We start from the raw sequence: 23,918 nt of genomic DNA, 5'->3' as shown, positions 1-23,918 counted from the left end.
TGTTTTACTTGATCATATATCTGGATACTTACAGAAACATACCACTATAAAAAGGACAACACAACAATATTTTCCGAGGTTCTGAGTTATATTGACGTCACTCCTAATGGTTTGTTTGTTTTTGAATTTCGCGCAAAGCTACATGAGGACTATCTGCGCCATCTATTCATAATTTAACAGTATAAAAGTAGAGGTGAGGCTGCTAGTCATCACCGCCCATCGCCAACTCTTGGGCTACTCTTTTACTAAAGAATAGTGGGATTGACCGTCACATTATAACATACACACAGCTGAAAGGTCGAGCATGTTTGGTGCAATGGGGATTCGAACCTGCGGCCCACATATTACGAGTCGAGTGCCTTAACCAGCTGGCCATGCCGGGCCAACTCCTAATCGAGAAACGAGTCATGTTTACCAAGTTCACAAGCTGGCAGTCATGGCATTCACACAACCATTACGTCACCCAATAACTTTCAATTTGGTTGTAAAAGTACATCCAGACATCTTTTTCCAACCACATACAAGTGTGTCATTAAGAGTCGCCTTCTTATACTTTATCTTAAGACTATATATAGTTGTTTCTTCCCTGACATTCTGTCTACAACCTTTTTTTTTTCTTGTCTGTGATTCTTCTGAAAACAATGGAGGTCAGCAACGCATCTTGTAAACATCCATAATTTTCTTATTTCTGCTGACAATTTGCTTGTATTCTTCCTTGATGCAAGATTTTACTCTAACCTTCTGAGCCTACTAAATGAATATTTGTTTTTATCAAGCCCCCCCAGTAGTACAGCGTCAGACTTACAACGCTAGAAACCGGTTTTTAATATCCTTGATAGGCAAAGCATTGTGTAGTTTTGTGGTTAGTTCTGAACAACAAGCAAGTCTTCATCACAAGTTACAATAAAGTAGAACCTGGTTCATTTAATGCTCTCTCTGATGAATTATCTCACTTCGAGATTGAGGTACCTGTCATAGTTCTTCAGTGTGATTATTAGCAACATTTACTCAAGCTTATTCGAATTTCGACACACAAACCTGTCCAGTTGATCCAACTTTCAACATTGAAGCCGTCTCTCCTTCCTGCTCAAACGAATTCCGTAAGGAGCTCTTCTCGTGTTCAAACGAATGCTGTTTAAACCTCTTCTTCTGTCAAATGAACTTCTACAAAGCCCTCTGTCTTCAAAAAAACAATTTCTTCTTTTAATTGTAAATTCGACAGTGACGTTTCTGTTCAAAGTTACTTCCTGATCCGGCTTACACTTCCTCATGAACTACCTTTTTCCTTCTTTGGATGCAGTATAATCGTCTGAAGCTTTTTCTTCTTACAAGAACATTTTAACCTGCTGTAAAACTATTATCAGCCATCAGCTTTACAATATTTACCAACGTATCATTCCGCCAGATCTGTTACTTAAAAAATAAATCTGCGTTTTTCATTTAAATGTTTTACTTTTTCTTTTAACATTTGTGTACAATCTAACTGACTTTCCATATCATCCTATCTTACTCACGTTCAGACGTATTCCTATAAAACAGGGATATTCTGTGATGTTACTCGTGTTATTTGTTATTCTGCGTCTCTATCAGAAATATTTCGTATAAGAATTTTCAGCAAGTGTGTCCCCTTCCTTTATAGATTTTACTTGCGTTTTATAGTTAATTTGTACACCTTTTCATTGCTATATTTCATTGTTTCAAGTATTCCTACTCTGAGCAAATCACGTATTACTGGATCTCACGTCTTCTTGGTTGGAAGTAGGCGGAGCTTACATTTTAAGCGCCTTAGAATTATTTCTGTAATTTGCCAAGACTTTAACTTCATTCTCATAGATCTAATAAAAACCGTAGCACAAAGCTGTAAACGTTGCTTATTTATTCCCCCAAACCAAGTGCAGTACATACAAGCCTCGAATTCAAGAATGACCACAGATACTAGAATTCAAGTTAATATCTATATGAAAAACTTACTAAGTCACACGAAACTCACGTTGATGCTTTGAAATATGAACTACGTACTAGTCTTAAATTGTAATATAGAACATAAAGAACCTTTACATTGTTTAATGATTTAACTGCCTTAATCTTACATAATGGTGTAAATAGTTCAGTATCAATGATATTTTATCGCTTCCCGTTGTGTTTAGTTCCTTGGTTCAGGAGGTTTTACTTATTTGTTTTGCTAGCTAATGTAGAAATTACGGGTTTGTGCCCTTATATTAGCTGGTTATAAGTCCCTTATGATATACTGTCATTTTTCTTCTTTCAGTCAATTACGTTAATGATAATAGCAAAAAAAATTAAATAAAGACAATGTCCGTTTATTTGACCACAAAGCATAAACTAATTAAATGGTTCACTTGACAAACATTTTAGTAATCGATATTAGCCTTAAGAGAAGTCACATGAGTAACAAATCATAAACATCTCTTAAATATTAAGTCTTGCATGTGATGCTATGTTATACGGCCATAGAATACCGTTCAACGAGTTAAGAGTTTTCGTTGTTTCATAGATCTGTTTATATTATAATATACTTTACTAGGTCACAGATAATCTGATATTTTATTCTGTACGCAGGTTACCTAAAATCATATAAACAGCGTGTCTGAAAAGTATATTGACCAGCGGTATATTTACGGATTCACAACGCTAAAATCAGGGGCTCGATTCCTCTCGATGGACTCAACAGATAGTCCGATGTGACTTTGCTATTAGAAAACACACATACACTCCTTTTAACAAGTGAATGAAGATATTTAATACAATTCATTCATATTTATAAACAAGTTATCCAACTGACTATAGCGTATTGTGTTAGTATTGGTTGATTTATGGGTACTAATTCGTCCTTACCTTACATGTATTATTTTATAAAATGTTTTTACTGCTTAATATTTTCCAGTTGTTTTCTTTCTGGAATTAAGAACAACAGATTTTGTAAAGATTTTTTACAGATCCCATGATTTATTTACACAAACACACACATACATACATATATTCAGTTAAAACGTTTGCTTTTAAATATTTCCAACACAGTCATGTCCTCCATTGCAGAACTAAGGTTTACTTGCTTAAGTAAGTAACTGGAACCGATTTTCGTATCCAATTCTAATTTCGTGTAGATACTTATAATTACACCAAACCAAAGAACTGCTTCTTATACCTTCTGCCACCCACCACCAACCCCCGTGATGACACAGCGGAATGTCTGCGGACTTATAAATCAAGTTTTGTTACCCATTATATGTAAACCACAGATAACCCATTGTGTAGCTTTGTGCTTAATTATAAACAAACAAATTTATACTTCCAGCCTGACATGCCATAGTGGTTAGAACGTTCGCCTCGCAATTTGCAGATCGCGAGTTCGATTCCCGTCATCTAATATGTTTGCACTTTCAGCTGTGAGACCGTTATGATGTGACGATAATTCTCACTTTTCATTGGTAGAAAAACTTAGTGGTGAGTAGTTTTGACTAGCTGCCTTTTCTATAGCCTATTACTTCCACATTAGGAACGCTAGTGCAGCTAGCCTTTGGAAAGCTTTGCTCGAAATTCAACAGACAATCTAATAAAGTCCTGTTCCAAAAGCACTATCAGTAAAGACCGGTTGCCAAGGAAGTTTGTGATTCATAATCTTATCGTTGGTGATGCTTCTATAATAATTGTGTATATAAAAGCTTTAATATTTATTTCTAATTAAGTCCGTTATTTCTTTGTTATAATGTTGAACTAAATCTAATATGTAGATTAAATGTAATAAGTAACTAAACAAATGTTTCGAATAAGAAACATTAGGGACCGGAATGGCCAGGTGATTAAGACGTTCGGTTCGTAATCTGAGGATCGCGGGTTCGAATTCCTCTCGCACCACACATACTCGCCCTTTCAGCTGTGAGGGTGTTACAATGTGACGGTCAATCTCACTATTGGTTGGTAAAAGATTAGTCCAAGAGTTGGCGGTGGGTGGTAATGAATTGTACCCTTCCCCCTTGTTTCACAGTGATAAATTAAGAACGGCAAGAGTAGATAGCCCTAATGTTGCTTTACGCGAAATTCAGAAATAAAAAAACAACAACATCAGTTACAAGCAACAATGGCGGTCCTATTGGTTATTCTTTCAGACAAAGTTATACGATCATAAACGGATGTATTTACGTGTGGTATCAATGTATGTTTTTCATTCTAGTTTTCATTAGCATCCTGTGTTAAATTTGCCAACTTCTAAAGTCGAATAAAATTCTCTACATTCTTGAACCGTTGTTATTTTTGTCTTATCCTTCCGGGAATTTAACCCCATATTTAGAAAAATAAATAAAGCCACATAACGAATCAGTTAAAAATAGAATAAATAGAAGTGTAATGACCTCACAGTTCTCAGATTACTTGATGCTGACAGATTTCATTCTGTATAAATGTCAATATAAACGCTGTATGTTTCATATTTGCCAACTGTGGTAACCACTAGAAAACTGATCTCCACAAGTTATCTTGCTAGTTGTGTTGAAATAACGATTTTGATTAATTCCATAGAAGTTGAAATACTTACATAAGCTGTTACATAACTTATTGTTATAATACCTACCCTACTTCCAAATATTAAGTATTAAGTTATAGATACGGTTCATCCGTATTTTTACAGCAATCTCATTTCAGCCTTTTCGGGCAAAATGAAAGTTTTTGGTGTGTATGTTGTGGAGAATAAATGAACGAGAGATCTATAGACCAAATAAAATGTATTTACGTGCGTGTTTGCTATCAACATCACTGATAGGTCATACACACATTTCTGTGCTTACACTGTAAAATTCCGGGGTTTGAATAGAAAAATAATACGGATAACTGTTATCAATACCTTGGATTTTTATAGTAAATATTATCTTTATGTGTATGGTGTGTGAAGTGCATTTTGTTCACTACAATGAACTTGTTTCTATACAGATACGTGATGAATGTGTATCATAAATACTTCTAATCTATTGTTCTGGTTTATTTATCAGACAAGCTGTTTATGATGACGTAATTGTCTTTTTTATTGTTATTTTTCGTTATTCTCATCACCAAGTCGGAAAAGTTCGGTAGAAAAGAAAATAGAACTGGCCTTTATTTGATTCGTCACTTATCACTAAATTAGACTAATGTCGCTAACTTTCACTGTCTCATTAACCTTGGACAAAGGCAGATCGGGGAACAAAACAAGGTTCTTTCCAGTGGTGCTTTGTTAGTTTGTATATATATAGTATTTAAGCTGTTTTCTTCAACACTGACAACAGTGACTGATAAACTGAGTTTCAGTTTTTTATAGCCGAAATTTGACACTTTGCAAACAAGACTCTTTTTACCTTTTTCTATGTTTCAAATGCTTTTTCAAATGCTGCGAATTAATATCCAGTCAACTTTCAATACTACAACCAGGGATCACATCACTGGCCTGGTAAACAAGATATAGCCGCTAAATGCTCAATTTGAGACACCTCTAATCTTCATATATGCAGGTGTAATTTGATTATTTACCATCAGGGGTTCAAACTTAAATATGTTTTATAAATCTAGCAACTTAGACAGAATAGGTCTCTTGTGTGTTTTCTTATTTTAGGAGCTTCGTATGAAGGATAACTCGAAATAGTTTCATAGCAAAACATGAACTGCTTTATTGTTTGTTTGCTTTTGAATCTCGCGCAAAGCTACACGAGGGTTATCTACGCTACCCGTCCCTAATTTAGCAGTGGAAGACTAGAGAGAAGGCAGATAGTCATCACCACCCACCGCCAACTCTTGGGCTACTCTTTTACTAACGAATAGTGGGACTGACCGAAACATTATAACGCCCCCATGGCTGAAAGGGCAAGCATGTTTGGTGCTAGAGGGATTCGAATCCGTTACTTTCACATTACAAGTCGAGCGTCCTAACCACCTGGCCATGCCGGGCCCGAACTGCTTTATAAATATTTGTTTTGAATTTCGAGGAAAGCTACACGAGAAATATCCGTCCCTAATTTAGTAGTGTAAGAGACTAGACGGAAAGCAGCTTGTTATTACTATCCGCCTCCAACTGCTGGGCTTCTCTTTTACCAACGAATAGTGGATACGGATCACGTGTACGGTACCAGTTTTCTTCAGTGTCAGTAATGTAAGATATATGAATACTGTTGTCAGTTAGTCATATTCTTTCGAAAGTCTCCTTAGGGTATGTATTGTATGCTCTACACCCTATAGTATACGATACATGAATATTATTAACAAATAACATTTTCTAGCTAGATACAATAAATCACTTCACATATTTTAGCTAGCATTCTTTCTTACATTTACGTTTTCTCATAACCGTGAACACAAATCACTGCAACTGGTCGTCTGTCTCGTACACAGTTTATGTTTCTCGTTTCTACCATTTCAAATAATCCATTTTAGTTATATCCAGTAATGCTTCTGACGATCTAACGTTCAGGATTTTAGTTTCAGTGGATCTGTACTGTTTGTTACTTTTATGGTGTTTCTTTTTACGCATTTGTTTATACAATCACATCAGAAACAGTCGCATCGTTCAGATATATTTCTGAAAACATGTCATTTTTATCAATTTTCTTCGGTGTTTATCAGTCTCCCTTTCCCATCATATTAACAAAATTAGAAGAAAAAAACGAAAGGCAAAACTACTCAAGGGTCGAGGGTTAGATGTCTCTAATTATGAAGAGTTAGACCAGAAAGAAGACAGCCAGTAAACACCACCCACTGCCAACTTTTGTTATAGTTTCTACATACAAATAGTGGGATTGGCTGTTACTACAACACCCCTGCGTTAATAACAGCCAGCATATTTGACATGGGATTGCAATTCTGTTACCCACAGCTTGATAGTTGAGTGTTCTAATTATCAAAGTAGGCCAGCATATGTTGACTAGGTAAAAAATGGTTGTAATGATATGAGGAAAATTTGCTTAAAAGAGTAAACACAGAGTAAAGTAGGTGAAACTTTTGAGTCGTAGATCTGATAAGAGGAACGATTAGCCACAGGGAGTGGGTGGATAATTATGGCGCGAAATGATGACACAAGATAGGTTTAGCTATGAGATAAAGTGGATTAAATTGTTGGATGATAAATACAATGTCCAGATGTTGTACGAAGTAGGTATAGCTAGTAGGTATGGAACGAAACAGATTTAGCTATGAGGTTATGGATACGATATGAAATACGTTTAGCTGTGAGATAAATAGTGGATGCAATATGATTTAGGTTTAGGTATTGGATCATACTTATTGCATTATTAGGCTTAGCTATCAGGTTATATATATGACATGAAGTAGGTTTAGTTCTGGTACGGATGGGTGTATGGTATGAGGTAAGTTTAACCATTGAATGTTAGATATGGTATGACGTAGGTTTACTTGTGAGAATTTGTCCTGCCTTGACAATCTTTTTAAAACTTACCATGTACGAATGGCCTTAGTTAAAGACAGTTTTGTAAATGAAGGCTCAACAAATGATATTCAACAATATTATTGTCTTGTTGATCTAACCTCAGTCAAGAGCTACTTGTAATTTACCACCGTTAAAAGGTACATTTTGCACAAATAGGAAGTTGCACAACCATAAAATAATATCTTAATGGTACTAAAAGTAAGAAGTACCTCATTAGCCCTGCTATAATCAAGACATTTATAATTACCTTACCAAAATCTATAGATAGACTGTTAAGCCTAACACAGCCCCTATCATCTCAAAAGGTATCATGTTAGTCCTAATACAAACAAAATGTTTAAATCTTTTCGAATCCAAAGAGAACCATCTTAACCTGACGACACGAAAATCCCAGACATATCGTTAACTGTACCATCACAAAGAGGTACTTTCTAGCTTTACTACTGCTACACAATAGATACTTACTTTAACCAAGTGGCTTCATGAGTAACGAGCACCCACCTAACTGTCTCACCATTTAATGAACAGTTTTATCTGCATTTTACAATAAATTGTTTGTTTTAGAGCAAAGCCACATTTGACTATCTGCTTTATCCAGCACGTGAGGTCAAACTCCGGATTTAATTATGATAAGTCCGTAAAATCACCGCATTTTCGCCGGGGGACATTTTTCTTTATATAGGTATAAATCTCTGTTTTTGTAGCATTGACATACTATTTTTAATCGGATGTTAAAACTGTGGGGATGGGTGGAACTTTCTGAATAATTTTAAATATTCATGCAATTTGTAATATTACAGTAAAATCTTTATTATTCTGCATTTACCGAACCTGGAACAATGCCAGAAAGGCAAAAAATGCTGTTACGAAAATGTTTCCCTTACGCCATTTTATGGTAAATAGTTTATCATTTTGTTAATATACTAAAGTGCAGTATTTCTACATAATCTACACAACAGTGTTAAGTAATAATAGATGTAAAAAACACGTTAAACTGTATCAAAGAAATACATTAATAATAGACCATTTTAAATGCGAATCGCAGTACAAGTGTCTTATAACAGTACAGATGTTTTATAAATGTAGCTTGCTGGAAAGAAGAACGTAAACAAAGCCACAGCAGCGCCACCAACCTATAATGAGCATTTTCCCTTGGAAAAACAGAAATTTTAGTACACCAAGAAGCTGGGTAATAATGCTTTTACTATATTCACTTAACAAAGACGTATCATTAGCTGGCGAGAACTGCAGGTTCGAGCATATCAGCTTTCAATAGTGAGACAGATGAATGACGTTAGACAATCTATTATTTCAGATACTACCAATTGGATGTATCTGAAATTTCATTTATTCCATGGACAACAGTGTTAGAACACAACAAAAACGCCAGTATAGATCAACAATATGAAAAAACAACCAGAAAATAAAGTGTTTTCAAACCACAAAAGCATTGACACAGAAAAAGGTAATAAACAACAAACATTTAACCAATTAGAAATTTCGTGGAGACTGAAGAAAGACCAGAACAACAGCAAGTAATTAGACCAACGAGTTAAATGCGAGGAGAGAAGTAAACGATTTGGGGAAATATGGGACTAATAAAAATGGCGATTTGGGAAAGTTACTCAAGATGGGAGGTTTTAATTATAATAAATGTCACTTAGTGGAGATTTACATACTTTCAGTTTTTATTTTATTTATAAATAAACTATGTTTTATACTTTCCATTGGAGAGATATTTTTGTTCTACTGTTCCAGTATACGCGGTGTGTCATAATAAATATCGTTGGATAACAATCATCAAGACATGTCAGCAGTTTGGGGTAATTAGTTCTTAACTACGTCAGTAGGGGTTTCACTACTCAGTATGAGGTGTTAATGTTCATTTTTTAGTGAACACGCTTCTTTATTCTGTACCACATTTAGATAAATCATATCTTTTATAAAAGGTTATAATGATACTAAAACAACAAAATTCCTTAGAGGTGGCTACTGAATGAATGTTAATACTGTATAGCAAGCAGCTGCAGGTCAGAAAAACGAATGTGTGATTACAGAATGATAATTGTAGGAATAACTTGCTTTTCAAGACAGTCAAGTTCTGGGGTGTCTACTATGAGTTGAATAATAATAGTGTAGCAGTTTCTAAGTGAATTGTATTAACTGACTACTAGCAGTGCAGCAGTTGTCAGTTTTGTGGTATTAACTACCAACTACCAGTGTAAGAGTTGTTAGCCGTGTATAGTGTTAACTAAGTGCTAACAATTCAACAGTTGATAGGAGTGTGATACTAGCAGACTACTAGCGGTACAACAGTTGTTAGGTGTGTGATATTAGCTGGCTACTATCGATACAATAGTTGTTAGGTATGATCTATTAGCTAACTACTAGCGGTACAACAGTTATTAGATGTGATCTATTAGCGGACTACTAGCAATACAACAGTTGTTAGACATGCCAGCGTCATCTATTATTACTCATAATTATTAAAAAAGTCTTTTAAATCTAACCTACACATTCTAATGTTGTTCGTCGATTTTTTACAATCGTCGGATAAACTGTGTTAAAATTAACAGTCCATAGGCTTAGTCGTTGTGCAAAATGTTAATCCCCAAGTGGTACAGCGATATGTCTGCAGACCATAGATAGCCCATTGTTTAACTTCGTGCCCAATTACAAAGATACAAACAAATTGTTAATCATTCGCTCGATAAAACAAACAAAAACAAATATTTTTTTTAAATATAATTTATTACATAGAAACTGCACACGAGGCTCGTGATGGCAGACTTTGTTTGCACCATTATTAATCCTAACTGCACGCAATTAGGAAATGCAGCAGAAGAAAACGGTGTATTTTTAAAATAACTTATATACTGCACAAAAAAAATTACAAAATAAGATATCTGTGTACTACTCACCACGTGTATCGAAATTAGATATTTAGGGTCGTAAGACAGCTGACTTACCGCTGAGCCAATGGGTGTCTAATATTCATGTCAATTAGAAGTAATACAGTAATATTAATGAATAACTATAACAGACTGTTATAGTTCTGTCTACAGAACAGAAATATTTGTATTTATATCAAACAACAAAAATAAATTTACTACCTGCAACTTCCTATAATGTGCAACAGACGGTTCGAATAATTATTTGCGAAACATTTAGTAGCGCCATCTATAGGTACTTTATATTATGCATTAAAAATTTGTAACAAGTTAGTGGCAGCCAAAGGTTTAATTGGTAAACAACTTTCTGCAAACCATTGTTCTAATACTTTTTTTTCTCCTACATAAGAACAACAGCTCTTACTATATATGAAAGTCTTAATAAGGACAGCTGTTTTGAAATTAATCTCAAATTAGTTTACCTCGACAGGTTAGGAACATTAACAGTACGTCGGTTCGTTTCAGAGCAAATCCAAATTGGGCTACCAGCTGTGTTCACCGTGGGGTATCTAACCCCAGATTTCAGTGTTGTAAGTCCGTAAATTTATTACTGTCTCAGTGGGAGACAAGCGCACAGGAATCATAACCTAAACTCGTTTTTTTCTCAAATTGTTATTTGCGTTTTGGAACTTCTTTTGTTTCAGTTCGTCTTTATATAATTAATTCACTAAAGTGATTCTTAACTGAAATTGAATAAAAATAAGTTCAAAACGACTTAATATTTAATATTTCTGAGAAGAATAACATAATTTAATGTTTAAAACTGTCTGTATTTGTCAACAACTTTTGAAATTGAAAATGTAAAAAACAAAACAAATGATTGTTTGTTTTCGAATTTCGACCAAGGCTACACGAGGGCTATCTGCGCTAGCCATCACTATTTTACCAGTGTAAGATTAGAGGGAAGGCAACTAATTATCACCACCCACCGCCAACACTTGGGCTACTCTTTTACCAATGAATAGTGAGATTGACTGTCACATTATAACGCGCTACGGCTGAAAGGGCGAACATGTTTGGTATGACGAGGATTCGAACCCGCGACCCTCTGATTACGAGTCGAATGTCTTAATCATCTGGTCATGCCGGGCCCAAAACAAATGAGAAACACCTTTAATCGAATTAAATACATCAGTCAAGCCTTGAGTTTGACGTTGTAATGGCTCAAATTTCAACAATCCTTAAGATAGTTTGTGAAAGTCACGGGTTATTAACAAGCAATCTAATCCGTGACAGTCTATGACTTTTATATTCAATAACTTCTAATCTGACCCGTGATGTTCTATGAGTTCAAGTCTCATACACATGTAACTTTATTCATGTCATTCTAAGAGTTCAAAGTGCACTAACCTCTAACATAATCCGTGACATTCAAACGACACATCCAGTAAGCTTTCAGCTGTGACTGAAGTAGGTCCTTGTCAACGTCATCAGCACGTAGACTGGAAGACGAGTTACCGAGCTGAACCTGGGTAGATCAGACAAAATTGTGACGTATCTACACTACGTTGTTACTCTGATAAATATATTAAATCTTGATTGTAGAAAAAAAATCATTTAGTTCTATATGTTTATTAGCTACTCTTGCTCAAAGAGAAAACGTCTGCGAGTTTAAGTATTATTCTTCGCTGAAAATATTTCTGTGTATTTATTTTCTTAACTATTTTGACTAAAAACACATGTTTTTGTACCGGAAATTTGATACGCCTCTATTCGAGTGGAATTACAGGAATTCTGACTCCATAAATAAATAAACATATCTTGATGACACTTCCTGCAACCTATTCCCCACCTCCACACCCAAACTCAACCGTAGAGAGTGGACACAGCACAGATATATAGCTGTGTAGTTTTACCGTTAATAATAAGTAAAGAAACGTGCTTTCTATTGAGCATGAAAAACAAGAATAGCGTAGCGTGCTTTATTTGAATTAAATAAGTTTTACAAGACACAAGGTTTACATAAGATACGTTGATCTTAGCAGAACAATGGTATCATTTAAAAAGACTACAACGAAACATAATTCATTCATTATTTAGTTGGTTTGGTTTGTTTTGAATTTCGCGCAAAACTATACGAGGGCTATCTGCGCTAGCCATCCCGAATTTAGCAGCTAGTCATCACCACACACTTCCAATTCTGGGGCTACTATTTTACCAAGGAATAGTGGGATTAACCGACACATTATAACGCCCCCACGATTGATAGGGCGAGCATGTTTCGAAATCGCGACTCTCGGGGCCTAATTCATTCTGTATCCCTCCTAGTGGTAATTAATATACAAACACACACAGAGGCTCCAAAATATAAGTTGATAATTGATAATGTATTTAAAATAACTAAATTCATATTAAAGTATATCGTTGATAACTTATTTAACGGCACTTCATAGATGACATGAAATTATGGTAAAGGAAATCCCTCAGGCGTTCACACTGAAACTCGTTACTTTTTACACAGTCCTGGAGTCTGTCTGCCGCTTTTCCTGTAAATGTTCGGGCTCATGTCTATCCGTCCATCTGTAAATGCATCTGCGATGTACCTAATCATTTCTTCAGTTTTCCGCGGTTTCCTACGATATACGTTGTCCTTCAGCATTTCCAAGAGCAAAATGTCCATATGTAACTAACTATGTATATCAACTTTGTGAGTATAGTGTTTATATACTGTCTATTTTTTATAAATTTAATTAGCCCACCAATAAGTTAGAAATACTGTGGCGATATTGTTTGTTAAAAAAACAGATGCTCATAATGGATCAACCCTACATAGAATGGATATAAGGATGAGGTTGGATGTCAACCTGGCATTTAACATTTATAGATATTTTCAAGTTCGTTAAGGTGAAATAAAAAAAAATCTCAAGCAATAATGAAAGAACAGTGTAAAAGTCAAAGCTTCCCAGTTAAAAAGAACAAAATAATAACTGTCTAATTAAAAATACAATGCTACGAAGTAAATTATTCTGTAATTAAGCAGATGACCTAATTAAGTCAGTATTTACCAGTTTCTTGCTTAACTGGACATCAGTTTCATAGATAGATGACTCCACAGTGCATTTTACTGTAATGGAGGTAGCGCGTACATATGTATCTATTTATGTCTGTGATCGAAATAATATGATAATTTAAGTGATATCACAAGTATCGAAAACACGATATACGAATGGGGAGGGAATTATCAGGAGGAGTACGATGTGGAAAGAAGAAAAAATCAAGAGGTATGTTCCTCAGGAAAACCACTTAGTGACACAGCGCTATGTCTGCAGGCCTACAATGCGGATTGCAATGAAAGATGAGTAAAATATATCTCGACACTAAATGTTTCGCGAGCCTAATAAAACTATTACACTATGTAACAAAATGTTTACCTTTTTTTCTTCCTGGGCAGAAAGTGTTATTTCCCAATTGCTTATGCCTAAGGTAAATGGAAAAGACCTATTTTTCTCTTCAAACTTTGCTTTTATGACTTGGGTAATGAAATGTTTAAATTTACCCATTTTCCAGAACATTCCACGTAGAGTCAGTGCTAAATAGCTGATGGAGAATTTTCTCGAATTTACACGAATTTTAAAAACTTTCTAGAATGTTGTGGAACTTACGAGAATGTTCAAGAAGCTTTTATAATTTTCTAGAACTTTCCATCGTAATATATATACAGGGGCTCACCACTCATCACTTCAGTTTAGGTCTACCGGCCTAAGTAAACACATAGGCCTATCTGATTTTATCAGAGACGACATCAAAAGCCGCAAGCATTCTCCAGACGCATTCTACTTTGTTTGTGGCCAATTTATGAAGACAAGAGCGAAAAAGTACTTTGTGACAGCATCTGCTAAAATGTGTGAAACCTACAAGGTATATTTCGGCATGCCTGTTCGGGATCAAAACAAACCCTGGGCACCTCATTTTATCTGTGAACACTGCAAAAAGAAAACGCTAGAAGGTAAAACGAACATTTTTTGCTTGTTTGAAGAGTAAGATTTTGTATTATACAAACTTTACACCTTTTAAAATTTAAATATCTTTTATTTCTTTAAACTTCCAATAGTATAGAAAAATATCACAGATAAAATATTTTGCATAAACCTCTTACAAATTATTTGTGCATGAAATAAATTTATTCTTCATAATAACAATTTTATTTTGCTCTTTTGCAGGATGGTACAGAGGGAAAAAGATAGTCATGAAGTTCGCAATTCCAAGACTTTGGCGTGAACCCACTGACCATTCAAACAATTGCTACTTTTGCATGATGGACCCTTCCAAACGTTGGGCTCTCAAGAATGCATCTAGTGGAACTTCCAAAAGGTGTTTTTACGATCATTGCACATAAAATATGGTCTTTTGAAACAATTTGTCACAGCTCTTGATAAGGAGTCTGCAGCCTTCAAGTACCTTCGAGACTTCTTCCCTAAGCTGTCTGAGGAAAAGGTCAAAGCTGGTGTCTTTGTTGGACCACAAATAAAGAAGATTCTGGAGTGCACAGAATTCCCCAAAAGTTCAGTAGAAAGGAAAAAAAAATTGGAGCAGCTTTGTCGCAGTGGTACGGGGTTTTAGGACAATCACAAGGCCAAAAATTATGGAAAACTGGTTGAGGCTTTGGTGAAGAACTACAGCAAAATGGGCTGCAGGTTGTCCCTGAAAGTTCTTATCCTTGATGCTCATCTTGTTAAATTCAAGGAGAACATGGGAGCATACTCAGAGGAGCAAGGCGAACGCTTCCACAAAGATATACTGGATTTTGAACGCCGCTACCAAAGAGCGTATAACGAAAACATAATGGAAGACTATATTTGTGGACTGATACGTGAAAGTGATTTACATTACAGTCGCAAATCTCGAAAAACTACTCACTTCTAAACATTTTTGAATAACTTTAGTATAATTACATGTAAATCCTGATTCATATGTTGTTTTATTCAGACCTTATATAAATGAAAATGTGCAAATTTGCCCGTTTTTACACAAAAAATGGGTTAATTTCTAAATTTAATTATCCAGGTCACAAAAGCAAAGTTTGAAGGTAATAATGGCCATTTTTTGTACTTTTACAACATAAGCAATTAAGAAATAACACATACTATCCAGGAACAAAATTTGTGTTACATAGTGTTATTAATAGTTATCGAGGAAGTTGTGTATTGCATGAAGAGAATACGATAAAAAGTTTTCAATCTACGTGAATTTTGACGACGTAGTTTGAAAACAAAACTCAATAAAATGGAAAAGTTTTGTAATATTGAGCTGAAACGAAATGAATATCTAGCGGACGTCAATGTATATATATATATATATATACGAGGAAGTTGAGGAACAATATACACCGACTTATGTCTTGTCAATCACACAACCATATTTTATATGACTGTTTATGATACTCTGTTACTGTTGCTTGCAGTAGCATTTAAAATTAAACATTGAGTGAGTTTTTGTTTTTCTGTCTTCTCCAACAGAAACTGATAACGCTCATGTTAAGTTCAAAAATTAAAAGCAATTCATTCATGGATTTCAATGTCAAACTAAGATTGGATTTTGTCATTGATGTTTATTGCTAAAAGACCTTGAGTTAAAAATGATTACATCTCAGAAATCACTTTTCCTATAGGAATGTAATTTAACTGGAAGCATATTAATATTTACAAGTTCTATTCAGAAAAGTCAGGGCATGTTACAAGGTATTCAGGAAAGTTTAAGCATGGTTCGCATCATTCTAAAAAGTCTGAGCATGATACAAATTATCCAATAACATCTGAGCATGATACAAATTATCCAATAACGTCTGAGCATGGTACATATTATTCAATAACGTCTGAGCATGGTACAACTTAGCCAATAACCCCTGAGCATGGTACAACCTATCCAATAACGTCTGAGCATGGTACAAGATGCTCCAAAACCATTATTTTTTGGTTTTACTTTTCTGCTACGGTTCCTTCAACAAAAGAGATTTTGATGTGAATAACATTTGAGCGCTTTACAGCACACTGCAAGGACTAAGAACTATTGACCAAAACTAATGATGCTGACAGCAGCTTCATTTAATACTAGGTTTGAGTTGCTAAGTTAGCACTTTCTTTGACAGTTTATGGTAAAATTATACCATGTCCACTTCTCCTGTAAAACTAATGATTCTCAGAGTTGTTTTTTTCTCGTAAAATATTGTTCCACTGAGACAAGTAGTTAGCATATCCATGTGAAAACAATAACTCCCTCCTATATAACTGTGTAAGGATATAGTAAGTTTTAGCCACGTAAAAACTCCGACCTCGTGTTATATATCCCTGTTATATAATCAATTTTTATTTAGGTGAGCAATCATTCTTCGCCACTGTTTCCTTTCCTTTGCAACACTATGGCTTGATATTTGATTGTTTTGTTCTTAATTTTGCGCAAAGCTACACGAGGGCTATCTGCGCTAGTCGTACCTAATTTAACAATAATAGGCTAGAACAAAGACAACTTGGTCAACACAGCCCACAACTACCTCTTGGGGTACTCTTTTACCAACGAAAACTATGATTGGCAATCACATTATAACGCAGATGTTTCTATTCCAGCCGGTCTGGCATGACTAGGTGGTTAAAGCATTTGACTCACAATCCGAGGGTCTTGGGTTTGATTCCCCGTCACACCAAACATGCTCGCCCTTTCAGCCGTGGGGGCGTTATTATGTGACGGTCAAGCCCACTATTCGTTTGTAAAAGAGTAGCCCAAGAGCTGGCGGTGGGTGGTGATGACTAACTGCCTTCCCTCTAGTCTTACACTGCTAAATTAGGGACGGCTAGCGCAGATAGCCCTCGTGTAGCTTTGCGAGAAAGTAAAAACAAAACTATTCCAGCTTCAGCTGAGTCATTCTTCAAAATCATCCATCTTCCCTACCTCATTCTCGTCTTCCATCTTGCTGCAGAAAATTTCTTTTGATATGTTTTAAAGCTGTGAGATGTACCCCCTGTGACGTATCCCCTGTACCTTACGTTTGTCTTTTTCATGGTTTAATTTTTTTTTTTTGCACCTGGTTCTTTTCTATTATTGCATCATTTTTAGTACCTCAGTCCAGCTGATTGATATCATTCTTTTTATAGCCCAACCATTTCTTGAATATCTTATCTATCATCTAACGCTCCCATTTCTCGAATACCTTATCTATTGTCTGACGCCCCCATTTCTTGAATATCTTATCTATTGTCTAACGCCCCCATTTCTTGAACATCTTATCTATTGTCTAACGCCCCATTTCTTGAATATCTTATCTATTGTCTAACGCCCCCATTTCTTGAATATCTTATCTATTGTCTAACGCCCCATTTCTTGAATACCTTATCTATTGTCTAACGCCCCCATTTCTTGAATACCTTATCTATCATCTAACGCTCCCATTTCTCGAATACCTTATCTATTGTCTGACGCCCCCATTTCTTGAATATCTTATCTATTGTCTAACGCCCCCATTTCTTGAATATCTTATCTATTGTCTAACGCCCCCATTTCTTGAATATCTTATCTATTGTCTAACGCCCCCATTTCTTGAATATCTTATCTATTGTCTAACGCCCCATTTCTTGAATACCTTATCTATTGTCTAACGCCCCCATTTCTTGAATACCTTATCTATCATCTAACGCCCCCATTTCTTGAATATCTTATCTATTGTCTAACGCCCCATTTCTTGAATACCTTATCTATTGTCTAACGCCCCCATTTCTTGAATACCTTATCTATTATCTAACGCCCCCATTTCTTGAATACTTTATGTATTGTCTAATGCCTCCGACCCATACAAGATGGATACCCACACACAGAATTTGGCAATTCTTATTCTCATTTCTTTCAGAAGATTCTACTTTTTGCATACTAATGGAAGAATATTTTGTCACCTCAGTTCTTTTTTCCTCCTCTTCTGTTACTAGACATCGCACATAAAGAAACTAATTTATCTGTTCCTTGACGTTTTCCATTCACCCTAATTCTTTCTCTTGAGATTTCTTTCACCTTGTACAAAACCACCACTTACGTTCTATTCATGTTCAGCTGTAGTCAAAAAGCTTACTATCTTCTTTGGACTTTATCCACCAATGATAATAGCTACTCAGTACTTTTTTATAAAGTATTTCATTTACAAACCGTAGTCTGTTGATCAGTGTTACTTCAGAAACTTAAAGTATATTTCTTCATCTTCAGTTTTAATGATAAATTCAAAATATAAAAGAAAGATATTTGGTAACACCCTGTTGTAACATTTTGTTGCGTTTTTTTTTTAATTAAGCACAAAGCTACACAATGGGCTATCTGTACTCTGCCCACCACGGGTATTGAAACCCGCATTTTAGCGTTGTAAGTCCACATACATACCGCTGAGCTACTGGGGGGGCCTGTTGTAACATAATCTGTTAGTTAAGTTCCCAATTGTTCTCACTGAAAGTATTTGTCTCCATTAAGTTCTAAAAATTTATGAACAAACAATAATACATGTTAAACTCACTCTATATCCAAGGCCTACGGGGTCTTTCACCCAAGTGTTAGGGTTCATCAGGGTACGATTGACATAGTATTAGTTGAGACGATATTTATATCAATTCAATTGTTATGGTATGAGTTAGATTGAGTAAGTGAACTTTAATTATCATCAATTTGATTTAAGTCATTAACAATTCATAAGCAAGGTAATACTTAGTAAATAATAATAATATTATTATTTTCCATTTGGATTTTTTTTACAATCACTCACAAAACTATTTTTCTCTTTTGTTCCCAGAGCTGGCTAAATAACCACAGTGTCAACGGAAAAAACCACGTTAGCCTTTCTTGAATTTCGCTCATAGCTACTCAAGGGCTATCTGTGCAAGCCGTCTCTAATTTAGCAGCGTAAGACTAGAGTGAAGGCAACTAGTCATCACAACCCACCGCCAACTCTTGGGCTACTCTTTTTCCAACGAATAGTGGGATTGACCGTCACATTATAATGCCCCCACGGCTGAAAGGGTGAGCATGTTTGGTATGACGGGGATTCGAACCCGCGTCCCTCCGTATACGAGCGAACACCTTAACCCACCTGGCCATGCCGGGTCATCTAAGAAAAGCTTTATTATAATTTTTCTTGACATCTAAACCGATATCTTCTATGCAATTTAGCAACTTCTATTGTACCTACTGCCCAGTGGCACAACGAACTTACAACGCTAGAAACAGTGGTGGGCTAAGCATAAGTAGCCCATTGTGTAGCTTGTGCTTAACTTTAAAAAAAAAAAACTCTACCTTACAGAAAGTCTTTTAATATCTAATAAAACATATGCATATATCAAAAATAACCTGAATTCGCCTGTCACAAAAATTCCTCAAATTACTGACTCTTTATCGTATAACCCACCTAAATATCGACATATGAATAGCAAGTCCCGCCTACATGTCCATATAAGAATTGTACGTCCTGGTTATATATAAACACACACACTCATGCCTACACTTCACAAAGAAGAAAAGTAAGTGCCATGTTTATCTAGAGCATATCAACGATTTATCGAAAGCGTAATTTAAATTAAATGGGATTCATGAACGTAAATATCCTGCTACGTTGTTAAATACAATACTGACCTCTTATCATTCAGTAGGTTAAATTTCATAAAATCTGTTTCTTTGGCTTGTATACTTTGTTCGAATTTTTCGAAAAAATATCCATAATCTAGGATAATTTAGGGTTAATCACTGAACATATTTCTAGGATTTATTTAAATATACTTTAGTAAAATAAACAGGTGATATAGTTTATAAAGGCCTAACATGGCCTGGTGGTTAGAGTACTCGACACGCAATCTGGGCGTTGCAGGTGTGAATCTAACCATCTAACATGATCAGACCACTCGAACGTGTGCTATTTGTAATGTGACATAGATAAGAGTAGCGCAAGAGTTAGTGATGGGTAATGTTGACTTGCTGCGTTGCATTTGGTCCATGATTTCTAAAATAGGGACGATTAGCCCTCTGGTAGCTTGATGCGAAAGTCAATAAAATAAACAAATAAACAAAGTTTGAAATAAATTTAGAAGTTTATTTTGACAAAGTACTTGTATTTTTACGCTTTTTTTTTTTTTTAGAAAATAAATACTAATAGCCAATGGTCAATATGCCAGACTGTGTATCTTTAATCCACGTACATCAAATCATGATCTGTACTTTGATGTCTTTGGTGCGTAACGGTTTAATTCCATTATTCGGTCTGATGAGAGTTGTCCAAGCATTGGTGGTTGGTGCAGTGTGTTTATCACTTCAAATTTTGGATCAGCTGGATCAGATAGCCGTCGAACAGCTTTGGGCATAATTTCAAAACAAACCATGATTACGTTATCTTGTTGTTATTGTTTTTTTCTCAGATATTTGTGAGTTAGGATGAAGACCTTTTAAAAGCATTATGGTACCTTTCAACTAAAATGTCCTGGAAATTGGAATATTTCACTTCAACTGGTTTCAGATATGTAACAAGCAGTTGAAAATCACGTATAATTCCCACTTACTTACTCCTTCCTACTCCTAAAACCAGGAATTGTAAAATCATTGCTGCCATAAACACTCCTCAAAAAATTCCACAAGGGGAAAAAAACTCTGGATTTTGAGGTTGTAAATCCGTAAATTAACCGCTGTCCTGTACTAATACCATTACCAGGCTAACTAAAAAAATCAATTATCATACAATGAAGTTTATACAGTTACGTTGCTTAGGTTTATTATTTGTTTAAATTGCATTCTTTTTGAGAAAGTACCCTTTGAGAAGTTCCTTCGAAATCATTGTTTCTGCTTAGATCAAGCTTTACTTTCATTCTGTATTCTTTCCGTACAATTTTATCGATTTGTAAAACGCACTAACCGTAATTCAAATAGAAATGTAACAATTTAAAATAACGGGAACACGTCTTATTTTTCAGAAAATATAAAAGTTTCTTCCGACTCCACACACTCTTCCCACTTAGATAAATAAAAAAGCGAGGGTGATTTTAAGTTAGAAGGAAACGCAGTTAAAGAATTTCGAGGATTTTGTGAAATGTCCTATATCGTTTCTTATTTTTTTTCTTTCTCGTCAGCTTTAAAAAGGTTGTAGATAAACTACAACAATAAATAGCTGACGGAAATACTTAAGGGGCCAGCTCGTTTGAAAAGTTATCTGACATTTAATAGAACGGCTTATCGTTTCGATTGCTAAAGTTTTTGACGTCACTGTTCAGGTTTGGAAATCTCTTGAAGTTGGCCTCAAGAGTGCTTTTGCAAATTGATTTGACGCTGAGTATGCATTTGTTCCGCATTGTCGCTAAGCGCGAAGATATACGATGTGCTATCCGTATTTTGTCCACTGTAGGGAATCGAACTCCGGATTTTAACATTATAAGCCCTCTATCTTACCGCTGAGCCAGAGGTAGACAGTGCTCGTATAGTATTTACAATTCTTATTTAATGGTGTTGAATGTTCCATGAATAATGGTCCGTTTTTCTCAACGTTTGCACATAAAAGCACATGTGCTGACAATCAAAAGTTGACTCCTGCAGGTTTGAATCTATCGGTATGAGTTTTTAACGATACACATTTATTACCGAATTCCTCCGTTTTCCATTCTCTTTACATTGTGCTCACACCTAGGGGCACAGCTGTACCTCCGCGGACATGACAACGATAAAAACCGGGTTCTCGATGCAAACGAACTTTACATTGTGAAAAATAAACCTATGTTATTGTATAGGTTATTGACTGTGTAATATTAATCAGAGTAGAGCTGTTACTGGTAATGGTTCAACAAACAGTAACAGAAATTTTTGGAATCCCAAAAATGAAAGATTCATGAAAAGGAACGAAGTAAAAAAAAAAAAAACACTTAAACTTGTCAAAATAACTTTAAAGTATGTCGACATCGATAAGCTGTTATTCAGGTCTACAAAAATAGCACTTCTCTGGGCTATAAAACTATACTTCTGGCTGGCATTCACGTTGGCTATGCAGAAAAACTGGTGAAGTTGACACGATTTAAATGTTTGATTGAATATAGGTAAGTGTTTCAAAGCAGCCTAAAAGAAAATGCAAGGACTAACACTACCACTAACACTTACACTACCAGAGTCTTCTGTCTTTTCTTGTAACCGTATTTTTATCCTCTTTGCTAGAACAATATACAGTAAAGTCACGTTATCATATCTATTATCCAAACCTGCGAAAACGAAGTCATTATGTTTCAGGTAAAGAAATAATATATTCCTGTACAAGTGCATATCAGGTTTAAACAGTTAACTTTTACGTTCCTCCTTCTATCATTACACAGAAAACTGACATTCACATCCAAACTCGGAACATAGATGAAACAGTTATGATCTTATAACCTTCTCTTAGACGACTTTCTTTCATCATCTTCATTTTCCCAGGAAAGTTAGTTTTATATTTCAGTTGATGCAAAGTAGTTACACCGAAGGATTTCATGTATAGTGAACTGTTTAGTGTTTATTATTGATTAGATGAGAGTGAAAGAATGAGTTTATAAAGAAAGTGAGAAGTTGTACCGAAAATCTCTACTCTCATAAATTACATGAATTATATTTCATAGTTGATGTTTCATTTCAAAATAGAACAGATTTGTTGGGTTATGTTACAGCAAATAACGTGTGGTTGGTATAACATGAGCTTTGAAAATTTTGTGAGGATCAGCGTTTATAAGTAACAGTCAGCTACACCTATTTACTTAACTTAGAGTACGTCCTCGAACCACATAGAGTAATGCAAGAGAAAATAAACCCGATAACGCGTGCGCTTTCCGATGGTACGCGTTCCTTCTTCACGGGTGAAGACTCTATTTGCAGTAATTCTTTAAACCATAAATATATAGCAAAACAATTACCACGAAATTGTTACAACTGTAAACAAAAATTCACATAATTTGAGTTCTGAATAGCATATAAAGTATGGAGTTGCCAAAATCAGTGAGCTATGACGGAATATGTTTGCAGGTTTACTCAAGTACAAGTGGAAAAAATATTTAAAACGAAACTGAAAATGTAAGAATAGGTACACCGAAAAATGAGAAAACAAAGTAGGAAAGACCTCTATACAGTCTCACAAGAGGACCTATCAAACATCCGATGCGTTCCCATTTCGTTTATTCTTTCTATTCAGTATACAGTAAGCCAGGACTAAACTTATCAAACCTAGTTATGCCTATCATACAACGACTAGACGCTTCTACGAAACAAATTGCTGGAAGCAATACATGTACTGTAAAGTCTGTTTATACGTCACCAGAAGAATAAGATATGAGTGTGAACCAATAATTTGTATGTTTATTTGTTACAACTTGTCCATCATTTCAAAACTGCATGAGAAGAACATAGGATTTTGCACACTAACTGAGAGGTTTTTGTGTATCGACCACATAGATGTCTATACAAAAGTAGGTCAATTATAGACACATTTTGTACGTACCCGTAAAATGTACAATATCATGAACACAGAAAAATGATGTTAGACACGCCCATTCCTACCTTATTTCCTCACTTTTTGGTACACCATTCCTACACTT

The 23,918-nt window shown here is 35.2% G+C and overlaps 1 protein-coding gene across 12 annotated transcripts in view; it reads right to left on the bottom strand.

Moving 5' to 3' along the window:
- Positions 1 to 23,918, bottom strand: part of LOC143252637 (calcitonin gene-related peptide type 1 receptor-like) — a 196,664-nt gene that overhangs the window by 111,441 nt on the left and 61,305 nt on the right. For 8 of the 12 annotated variants that reach the window (XM_076505057.1, XM_076505064.1, XM_076505058.1 and 5 more), the window contains one exon: positions 11,725 to 11,842. The exons of 2 other annotated variants lie outside the window; for them this stretch is intronic. In XM_076505057.1, coding sequence (XP_076361172.1) covers positions 11,725 to 11,842 — 118 coding nt within the window. Of the gene's footprint in view, positions 1 to 7,888; positions 7,913 to 11,724; positions 11,843 to 23,918 lie in introns of those variants that run through there. 2 more of the 12 variants (XM_076505067.1, XM_076505066.1) reach the window with 2 other exon arrangements.

Source organism: Tachypleus tridentatus, chromosome 6 (genome assembly GCF_004210375.1).
Source record: "Tachypleus tridentatus isolate NWPU-2018 chromosome 6, ASM421037v1, whole genome shotgun sequence".
Classification (NCBI taxonomy): Eukaryota; Metazoa; Arthropoda; class Merostomata; order Xiphosura; family Limulidae; genus Tachypleus; species Tachypleus tridentatus.
Note: the sequence above shows the minus strand (reverse complement) of the source record. Positions and strands in the feature narration are given on the sequence as shown.